The sequence below is a fragment of the Oryctolagus cuniculus genome, chromosome 12 (genome assembly GCF_964237555.1).
Source record: "Oryctolagus cuniculus chromosome 12, mOryCun1.1, whole genome shotgun sequence".
Taxonomy (NCBI): domain Eukaryota; kingdom Metazoa; phylum Chordata; class Mammalia; order Lagomorpha; family Leporidae; genus Oryctolagus; species Oryctolagus cuniculus.
The window spans coordinates 9,413,929-9,425,257 of NC_091443.1; the positions used below are offsets into that span (position 1 = coordinate 9,413,929).

General features: G+C 42.0%; 1 protein-coding gene across 15 annotated transcripts in view; it reads left to right on the top strand.

The window, feature by feature from the left end:
• Positions 1-11,329, top strand: part of MEF2A (myocyte enhancer factor 2A) — a 151,946-nt gene that overhangs the window by 135,620 nt on the left and 4,997 nt on the right. For 8 of the 15 annotated variants that reach the window (XM_051822954.2, XM_051822957.2, XM_070053507.1 and 5 more), the window contains 3 exons: positions 4,588-4,611; positions 7,817-7,943; positions 11,022-11,148. In XM_051822954.2, coding sequence (XP_051678914.2) covers positions 4,588-4,611; positions 7,817-7,943; positions 11,022-11,148 — 278 coding nt within the window. The remainder of the gene's footprint in view (positions 1-4,587; positions 4,612-7,816; positions 7,944-11,021; positions 11,149-11,329) is intronic. The other 7 variants (XM_051822959.2, XM_051822958.2, XM_070053512.1 and 4 more) reach the window with 1 other exon arrangement.

Here is an 11,329-nt window from a genome sequence, read left to right on the forward strand (position 1 = left end):
AGAGGAGATAAAATGAATACTAGGGGTGAGCATTTGTTGTAGTAGTTAAGTTGCCGCGTGGAATACCCACATCCACACTGCTGTGCCTAGCTTCAAGTCCCAGCTTTGCTCTAGATCCCGCCTGTCGCTCCCCCTCTTCGTGGAGGAACGACACAGGACCCTGCGCTGTTCTTTCGTCTGCTCGGCCCTCCCCGGGTTTGCTGCTGGTTCTTCCCGGGTTGGCTACCGTCCCTTCCACCTTCGTGGAAGGGCGGTTCCCCCTGGCCACTTTCCCCACTTCCGCGGGGGAGCGGCACACCGCTGGCTGGCTCTCTCGGGGGCTGCACAGGTGTTCCTTCAGATAGATGTTCCCCTTAGATGTTCCTGGTGCATGTTGTCTCTCTCCTCCTTTATAGTCCTCTTCACCAATCCCAACTCTGCTACCCACACGCCGAGCACGCTGCTCTCCTCCAGTCAGGAGCAGGTCCTACAGTTTATTGGTTGAACTGGAGGCAGCTGTGTAGAAGCTGTTTCTCCCTTCTCAGCGCCATATTGTGGGAGAGCAGATGCATAGAATAAGTCTTAATTCCAGTAACTCAGTCTAGTCCGAGTTGCTCCCCACACCCACCTTTCTGCTGATGTGTGTTCTGGAAGGCTGCAGGTGATGGTGGCTCAGGGGTTGTGTCTAGTCCACCCACATAAGAGACCTGGAGTGAGTTCCTGGCTCCTGGCTTGTCTTGGTCCAGCCCTGGCTGTTGAGGGGTTGTTGGGAGTAAACTAGACAGGAGATTCCTGTTTCTATCTTTATCTCTCTGCCTTTCAAATGAAATAAATAAATAATTTTAAAAATTAAATTACCAGAAAATGCTGCAATAGCCTAAGAAATGGAAGAGTAGAGAAAAAGAACACACAAAACAAATGAAAAAGTCAGTTTTATGCAACCACACAGGTAACAGATCAAACATGATTGGAATACACAGGTTAAAGAAAATATTATCAGATTTCTTTTGACCAACAATAATATGTTGTCTGTAAGCAATTCAGTTTTTTTAAAGATTTATTTATTTACTTGAAAGTCAGTTGCACAGAGAAAGAGAGACAGAGAAAGAAGTCTTCCATGTGCTGGTTCACTCTGCAGTTGGCCACAACGGCCAGAGCTGTGCTGATCCAGAGCCAGGAGCTTTTCCTGGGTCTCACAGGCGGGAGCATCTTCTACTCCTTTCCCAGGCCACAGCAGGGAGCTGGATCAGAAGGGGAGCAGCTGGGATTCGAACTGGTGCCCATAGGAGATGCCGGCTCTGCAGGCGGCGGCTTTACCTGCTACACCACAGCACCAACCCCAGCAGTTCACTTTAAAGGCAGTAGATAATGAAGAAAAATATACCATGCGAACAATAACTAAAATAGAAGTGTATTTATAACAATATAGATTTCACAGCAGGAAATACTATCAGAGACAGAGATACTACAAAGTCTGTTTTCCAAGAAATAACTATCCCTACTGAATATTCACCTAATAATTGACTTTCAAAATATGTAAGCTGAAAATTTATACAATTAAAAGGTAAAGTAGAAAAATCCACAGTTGTAGTTGGAGACTTCAACCTTGTTCTCCAATCATTCATCAAATAGGAAGGAGGCAGGTGATGTCAGCAGCACTCATGAATCCTAGATATCAAAATCCTCAACCAACTATTAGAAAGTAAACTCAACAACATATAAAATACACACACAGGTGGATACGGAAGTATGCATGTGTATAAATATGGATTAGTAAACATCATGTGTGTACCTTGTGTTTCCTAGTTCTGTCTGCTGGGATGTCTCTGAAACAATCACACCCATTAACAACATACCTTGGGTTTTGATAGTGGTTTCTAAACACCATTCTGTAATACAAGGAACCAGCATTTGATTGTAGAACTGGCACAGGGAAATAAGATAAGCCAGAGGTGTCAGAGAGTAAGGAAGTGCTTACCACAAGGTCATAGCAACTAACATTTCAAAAAAGCTGCCATTGGCTAAAAGTAGAAGAGTTTGAGAAACAAAGTAAGAGTAGTATTGGACTATAGCCCAAGGAAAAAGATATTGATTTAAGATTTATTGATATAAAAGATTTATTGATATAAGTGAAAGACTGAATAAATAAAGAAGAGGAGAAGTGACAGCTCTTCCTTAGGGAAGAATTCTAATTAGTAAATGCACAAAGAATGAGAGAAATAGTAAATCACCTTCAGAAATCCACAGCAAAGGGATAATTGTCAGAAGCAAGATCAGTAGAGGAGTGCTGAAATTAGTGGGTGAAAGTTTAAGGAGAACCACAATGTTTACATGTCCTCAAAATGTCTCTCCCCAAATATTTGTTGCTTACAGAGGCAAAAATAGTGATATTTTTTCCTACAATGGAGACTCCTAGAAGACACTGCCTTATCGGAGGATAAAGGTTATCAGTGGCACTGGGACATGAAGATAACTGGTGCCTTCTTATGTGATGTGCCAAGGTCATACCACTTCTAGAATCCTCCCAGAAGTCCCTGTACTCTGTTTACCTATGAATAGGCATCAGGCAAACCCAAATTGAGGGACATTCTTCAAGACACCTGTTAGTACTCTTCAGAAGTGCCAACGTTATGAGAAATACAGAGGAGCTATTTCAGATCAGGGGAGGAGACAACAGAAGAAACATGATGGCCAAATGCATGTGGTATCTTGGATCTGATCTAGGTCAGAGAAAGATTGGTATAAAGACTGGTGAGATCTAAGTCCAAAGCTTTGATTGGTGCTATGTTATTTTGTTAGTTTCGACAATTATATTGTGTTTCTCTGGAAGCTGGGTTAGGTATGTGAGGGAACTATCTTTTCAAGTGCTCTGTAATTCTGTAGTTACTTCAAAATAAGCTTAACACACCTAACAAAGAAGTATACCCACAACAAGAGCTGAGAATAAAAGGATAGTCTTTTGGCTTATCTTTTAGAAGATGGATGTTGTACCTGATGCTGTCTTTCAGAAATAATTTTTTAAACTAAAAAAAGTCATTTAAGGAAAAAATATTTTATTATAGTATATTATTATAATAGTGTAACAGCAAAGTTTAAAGAAACTTTTGAAACTTTTAGTGGTATTTAATAAAATTAGATCTGATCTTTTTGTAAGAAATCATGGTGCATATCCACGGAAAACTAAAAATTCGCCATATAAATCATTTACATTCTTATCCCTGTAGGGTAAAGTGAAAATTACATTTTATATGCAAACACATCATTGTGTTTGACAGTATTTCCATATGTATCTCATAGTTGGAAATGTGGACAATGCATATAACAGAACAGTTGACGAGAGTTTTACCCACATTTGAGATACTAGCGGTAAGCCAAGTGAGCATCTTTCAGAGTAAATGATCAGCCTCCCTCCTGTTTTACAACATTCATTGCAGGGAATCCTGCTTTGAGAGATTGGGACTTCATGCATGAGTGATGCCTATGACAACATTTTTCACAGATTGAGAGAGAAGTTTTACTAATGTAGATAAAATAAGAAAAAATTAACTAGTAGACAGTTTTGAGCATATTAGTATTTTCTAAATGTTTAGAAGAAAAAATATGTTTCATGTATTTGTTAACAGTTCATTTCTCTTCCAGTGTTACTCATATATACAAATATATATTGTTTTTATTATATATAATATTATGTTATATAAGCACAAACATATATGTTTTTCTCCTTTGAAATTATTTTATGCATGTAAAAACTATATTGGTAAAATGATAAACATAGGTAACATTTATTTATAACTTATGTATTTATTTGTATTTATTTATTTGAGATGCAGGAAGGTAGACAAACATAGGGAAAGAGCTCCCATCTACTGGTTCACTCCCCAAATGCCTACAGCAGTCCAGGGATAGGGGAGAACACAGGACCCAGGAACTCAGTCTGGGTCTCCTGCAGTGGGTGGCATGAGGCCGTCAGCACTGCCCTGTGAGATCTGTATCAGCAGTGAGCTGGGATCAGCAGCCTGAACCAGGTATCGCATAGGCGCTCTGGTGTGGGATACGAGCTTCTTAACCATTAGGCCAAATGCTCCCGTTGCATAACAGATGTGTGAGTTCTTGTTGTTTCATGACACTGTACTGGCAGTTTGGGACATAAAACATGCACTTACCAAGGGGCACAGAATCTGGTAAGAGGTAAAATGGACTTGTGTGACTGGGTCAGGTAGTGTGGAAGGATTGATGCAAGTGCATTGTGTTCTAGGAGTTCCAAATATAGAGTGGTATCGCAGTCCAGACCGCTTTTAAGTATTGTCACAGTAGTGTGGCCATGTGTAGGAGAGGCCAGCATAGCAGCAGACTGAGGGAAGGGAGGGGAGTGGTATCTTTAAATCCTGGTCGTAGTAAACTTAAAACAATTTTCCACTTTCTTGAAAAATCAGCTACAAATGTTGAGACAAGTTAATTTATATTTCTGTGTGTCATGTATATAGTTCTCTGTAGAGCTCCATACAGCTGCTGCTAGTGACCAGATAACATGTTTTTCTGAAGAAATATTTTGTTGTAAGTACGAACAGTCTTAGTAACTCTCTTATCCCTCTTATGTGCTGAGTGCAGTCGGAGGAAGAGGAATTGGAGTTGGTGAGTGTGGTTTCTGCTTGAAGGGAGTTGAAAAAGATGTTGCCAGTGTTCCTTTGTTTTATAGGGTTTTTTTTCTTTTTATTAAACTACCCAAACACTTTGAATCACTAAATAATCTATTGATGTTAGATTCCAGTTTTTCTGTTGTAAGTGTATATGTTGACCCATTTTATCTGTTTGAGAAAACATTAGAATAAAGTCTTTAAGAACAATAGCTGTCCAAGAGCACTGGATACTTGTTAAAATTTTTTGAAGGAAATATATTAAAAATACCTTATATAGCTCTCCATATTCTTAAAATATTTTTTAGAAAATGACTTCACCCTCAGAGTTCCTCAAATTGTAACACACGATCTTGTGTTATTTCTTTCTTTCAAAAAAGATGACATCATTTTTGGTGAGGTCACCTTGTTCAGAGTTGGAATTATTTCATCCTGCATGAGTCTGTCTGAACCACAAGAGGGTTCCCTGTTTACTCAGACACAAATTTACTTTTCTTTCAGAAAATATTCTTAAACGCAGCCATCACCTTTTTCTACCCCCAAAGAAATGTTTTCTGTTGGCTTTTCCTCTAGAAAATAAACTGGAATAAAAATAATTTGGAATTGATCTGTTCTTTGGGAACTAAAACCCAGCTTCCCAGAAGTAATCATGTAAATTAGATGACTTTAAGGAGAACAGAAACTTCAAGATTTCAGTTTTTAACAGGGACGGGTTAACAGTGCATGAAAGCATGGGGGAAAAGCTAATTTTGTTTACTTTTTTATTAAATATTTATGCATGCCGGTGTGTTTTGATTGATGACAATTGATCTTTTTAAATGAGGTTGTTTATGCTCTGTCCTTAAAATATGAAGCGCTTTATTTCGCTTTGTGGTCATTCTCACAATTGTGGATATTGTTGTAAATATGATGTGTTATTACTAGTGAAGTAGTTTACTTAGTGATAACTGTAAGTATTTATGAAGAGCGGGTTTACACTTCAGGATAATTCATTGACGGTAGAGCTCAACTACCCTGACGTCGTCCTTGATGCTTCCTTTAATTACCTAATGCTTTGTTGCCCTCTAGTGGTTCTGCAAGTCATTTACTCAAGAATATGATATTTGTGAGATAGGAGAGCTTTGATAAAGTAGAAGCAGTACATTGGGGTCTTGTGATTACCCCCACCCAGTCTTTGAAGTCCCATGAGGAGGTTGCCATGGAAATGAGACCATGGAACACAGGGATTCTAGGCCAAACTGTTTCACACTGTTCTTTGACCTTGCATTAGACTTCTGAACTTTCAGACCAAATATGAGAGAGCAGATTAAGTCCAGTCTATCCCTATCTCAGAAAGTCATCAAAATCATTACCTTTGTTGCTGAAACTGAAATATATTTCCAGTTGTCATATGACACTGACTTCCCACATTCCTTGAAGTATACCTATAGTTACAGAATCCCAGAGATAAACTCTGAAGTCTTTGAAAACTTAAAAATCATAAAAGTAAATGTTTGAAATTAAGAGATACTAAAAACTACAAACAGCTATTCATACTTTTAAAAACTTAGATGAATTCAGACTGTGAAAATTAAAAATGAAATGCTTTATCAGAACCAAAATATAATGAGAATCAGTCCACTAGAACTTAGAAAGTTCAAATTGGTTTGAACTCTACAGTATAATCGTAGATGGCTCTGATCCATGGTGGGAAGACCAGCACCTAGGGCCTGCCCAGCTACCAAGGTTCCTTTAGAAGCTTTGTAATTCTAGAAAAATTCTACTTCATGGCATCCCTAGTAGAGTAGCTGTGTATTGGAAGGAATAAATATGTTTACTTTTTTCCACTGGAACGTATAGAAATTTGGGGACAGAGGACTTCTTGAGACAGTAGTTTAAGAATATGATATTTGTGCAGTACTTCAGCTACCAGACGCCTCCAACACACGGCCCCGTTTGGGTCTCAGAAAGCCCTGCAAGGCAGAAGGACAGAGACTGCTGTCTTCCCTACTTGACAGGGAAGAGGTTCAGATGGGGTTAAATGATTCTCCAAAGGCTTCTGAGGTGGTGAATCTGGGACAGACGACAGGCAGTACGTCCACATACCATGCGATCTGTCTGATAGCCTCGAACTTTGAAGCTAAGGTAGAAATAGGACTTTTAAAAAAACCCAAACAGGATCTAGATCTTCATCAAATAACCATATTTCAGGTGTCTAGATTTAGCCAAAAGCCTCACTCATCTCATGTGCCCTTCTGAAAATGGTGACAGAGAGAATCAGCTCACATTCTGACACTTCATAATTTCAAGGCATTAGACTGCGCTTTCACTGATGCGCCTCGACCCCTGAACGTCAGTCATCAGCTGCAATCTTCATTTTAGAAAAAGTCCGAGCTGTGCTCTAACAGCGTGTCTGTTCTGCCCGTCTGGTCTTGGCCAGTCTGGTGAGAAACTGGTTCTGTCCTATGCCTACAGATAGAGGAAGATACTGTGTTGATCTTCATTACTTAATAGCTGACCTTTCTTTATTCACTCCCAGTGTGCATGGGAGGCCATGCAGAGTCACTGAGTCAGCAAGCATCTGATGTTTCTCATTCTCAGCCCAGTCAACAGGGCTTTATTCAATCTCTACTCAGAGCTTTCCTTTCAGAAGACCAAAGAGACAGACCTGAATGCACTGTTACAAAATAGGTCAACTGCAGGAGGGCAGGAAATAGGAATACAGGCTGTACCTCAACAAGTCATTAGTTCAAACCATGTTAAGATAGAAACGTTGCTCCCAAAAGCAGATTTGATTCTTAAACTTATGGATTTATAATCCCTTTATACACAGATGACTTTTGCTGTCATCAGGTATTTAAAATCTACACAAATTTCACTTAGAGCAACCTGGCAGCATTGGTAATAGCATCAAGTCCTAACTTCTGCTAACACAGAAAAGTGATGCTGTCCACAACATGAAGTTTGATTTTAAGGCTGTGTCCCTGACATTGTAAACTCTTTTAAAAAGAGAAAATGAATAATGTAAAAATACACTCCTTAAAAATCACACAGTTATTCCCACTAGTATTTTTCAGGTTTTCACATCATCACTGCCTCAAGAAATAATGACATTCAATAAAGCTGTGAAAAGTGTCACTTTTAAATTGAAAGTTATTTATAAAAAATTAAGTCTTAACATAAATGCCACCTAATAACACTTTCTCTTGTTTCTGTTCTCACAGAACCCTCAGAGGATAAGCAGTTCTCAAGCCACTCAGCCTCTCGCCACCCCAGTGGTGTCTGTGACAACCCCGAGCTTGCCTCCGCAGGGACTCGTGTACTCCGCCATGCCGACAGCGTACAACACGGGTGCGTCCGCTCCGGCGCCTTTCCCGAGTGGTTTTTTTCCTTTGCTTTTTGATCAAGCTGTCCTTTCGTAATTTTTCTAAAAAGCATATTTATTGAAATAAACTAACTTGCAAGTATTATGATACTAGCCTTGAACAATAATCACAGAGGTTACACTGCTAGTAGAGTGAGTTGAATAAGGCATTTTTGTTTATGCAGTGTGAACATTTAGCCTTGGAAAGAAACAAGCAGCCATTTCCAACATTGTGGCAGGTGTCAAGCCAAGAAGCGGCTGGCTTGGTGCTCAGGTGCTTTCTGTGTGTCCTGTTACACAGTGTGACACTCTGAGTCAGGGATTTGTCTCTGCTGTGTTGCCTCCCTCTCTGTGTGTCCTGTTAGACAGTGTGACACTCTGAGTAAGGGATTTGTCTCTCTGCTGTGTTGCCTCCCTTTGGACCCAGGTGAGCCCAGCACCTGGTGTTTCCAAGGCAGCAGGAAAGATAGCAGTGGTTAAGTGACGCCTCGCCAGGGCTCAGACTGCAGTGCAGGGGGTCATTCTTCAGTCCTCATAAATGGAGTGTGGTAGAGGTCATCCAGTCTTAGATTGGAGGAGAAATGCTTTGGCACAGTGCTTTCTGTCTGCTCTCAGGAGCTACTGGGAGGGACCGAGCAGTAGATACATCCCATTGCCATCTGAATCTGAATTCCAAGTAGTTCTTTCGGAACAGAGACAACTTAAAAAGATTTTTTGAAAAAATGAAGCCTCTTAGGGAATGTCCTTCCCCTTTGCCAACAATCAGTGTGAGAAAAATGCCCACATCCGGCCGGTGCTGCGGCTCACTAGGCTAATCCTCCGCCTAGCGGCGCCGGCACACCGGGTTCTAGTCCCGGTCGGGGTGCCGAATTCTGTCCCGGTTGCCCCTCTTCCAGGCCAGCTCTCTGCTGTGGCCAGGGAGTGCAGTGGAGGATGGCCCAAGTGCTTGGGCCCTGCACCCCATGGGAGACCAGGAAAAAAGCACCTGGCTCCTGGCTCCTGCCATCGGATCAGCGCGGTGCGCCGGCCGCGGCGGCCATTGGAGGGTGAACAACGGCAAAGGAAGACCTTTCTCTCTGTCTCTCTCTCTCACTGTCCACTCTGCCTGTCAAAAAAAAAAAAAAAGAAAGAAAAATGCCCACATCCATTAGTGGCAGACTGGCCTAGGGTCTGTGCACCATAGTCCATTGTTTGTCTTAGGAGAGCTAGGGGTTACTCACTCACAGCACTTCTGTTCAGTGCATTCATCACCTGGCTCGATGAGACACCACCCTAAGGACATAGCGTTTCTAGATCAGGAGACAGGACACACCTGAGATGGTCACTGTGGAGGGAAGTCCTGGGTTGTTTCAGTGACCTGTGTATTCTCTGAAACTCAGAGAAGTGGGGAAGGAGGGAGGTCTGAGGCTCAGCTGGCTGAGAAAGATGGCGCTTGAACTGGATGTCAAAGTTAGCTGCAGTTCACTAAGCATTTTATAATGGACTTTTTGATGTACTTAGAGATCCCACTATACTTACTTTTAGAAATGCTGTTGATTAGATAGATGTTTCTGAAACGTCTAGAAGGAATTACCACAACATAAAAATGGAGGCAGGCTCTCACAAAACCACCCATCGCTTAGCCTCGGTCTCATTCCATTTGTTGGCTGCCTCTGTCTAGGAAGGGAAGAATCCAGTTTGGACCCTGTTAAATTTGAGCTATTCAGAGAGGCACAGATGCACATGTCTAGTAGGTTGCTGGAAGGACCTAGAGGCACAAGAGAGTTGTAGACTGGACAGGGCACCAGAGAAGGCGTCCAGATGCAGGACCCTGCCCCAGCCTCCCTGGGCATGGCTGAGGCAGTCTTTGAGTGTTTAGGAGAATGTCAAGTCAGGCCAGAAGCCCGGATACCAGCTGTGCCACTGCTGTTCCGTCCCTTTTTAAAAATACCTCTGTTGAGACGGGAGAGAGAAGTTAAAAGTAGAGGAGTTTTTGCCACCTCTCTTTAGAATAAAATGGAAAAGACAAGTGTTAATGATAAACTGAAATAACTCAACATGTGAGTAATGTCTCATGTCCCACGTCTGGGTCACTGGGATTATGACTGAACCATTGATATAAAATGAGCTATGTTATACTCCTGTGACCAAGAAAGTGTTTTTTTGAACTTGAAATTATTTTCCACGTGGTCAAGAAGCTGTGGCAGTACGAGTACTTTTACATAAATGCAGTTAATCGTGTCACCGTGTGTTTATTGTCTGTGCCACTAAGCATGGCACCCCTGTGAGAGGAATTGCTTGTCTCTCCTGGATCCCTGTCTATCGTTCGGACTTGCTGGCCTAGACTCAGTCTGGGTGAGTCCAGTGTTGCTCCGGGTGCCAGAGGGTAGTGACAGGCTTGTTGATTTAAAATAACAATTATATAGGAGCATCCTTTAGCAATGGCTATTTGCTATTTCTATTTACTTGTTGGAAAACAGTATCTTTTGTGAATGAAACTATAAACATTTAGTACAGAATGGGAATTTATTTTGCTTCAATAATCCCAAATAAATATACAAGGAGCTAGATCTTACATACCTCTACAAAGAAAATTTGGAGGGGTTTAGAATACCCCTGATTGTGTTGTACCTGACTTCTCTGAACCTAGGGAGCTGCTGTTTGCAGCTGTTTTTTTTTTTTTTTTTTTTTTTTTAAGATTTATTGATTTATGTGAAAGGAAGAGTTACAGAGAGGCAGAGGCACAGAGAGAGAAGACTTCCATCTGCTGGCTCACTCCCCAAATGGCTGCCATGGCCAGAGCTTCATCAATCTGACACCAGGAGCCAGGAGCTTCCTCCAGGTCTCCCACGTGGGTGCAGGGGCCCAAGCACTTGGGCCATCTTGTATTGCTTTCCCAGGCCATAGCAGAGTTGGATTGGAAGTGGAGCGGTTGGGACTTGAACCGGTGTGCACATGGGATGCTGGCACTGCAGGCAGTGGCTTTACCCGCTACGCCACCGCGCCGGCCCCAACAGCTGCTTTGTTTGAAAATAAGATTGGCCTGGTCTTTGCAGCATGCACTGAGTGTCTCATCTTCCTTGTAGATTACTCACTGACCAGCGCTGACCTGTCGGCCCTGCAAGGCTTCAACTCCCCAGGAATGCTGTCTTTGGGGCAGGTGTCGGCCTGGCAGCAACATCACCTAGGACAAGCAGCCCTCAGCTCTCTTGTGTGAGTGACCAGAATTTTCCGGAACCTTCCTCCTGTGGGCACACTCCGTTCCTGGCAGTTGCGGTCTTTTGCTCTGTGGAGTCTCATGTGAAGAATTCCCCCGTGGTTTCTTTTTTGAGTGTACCCAAGCATTGGGAGATTTTCTGTTTCCATGGCCCCAGGTCATAACTTGGTTACCGAG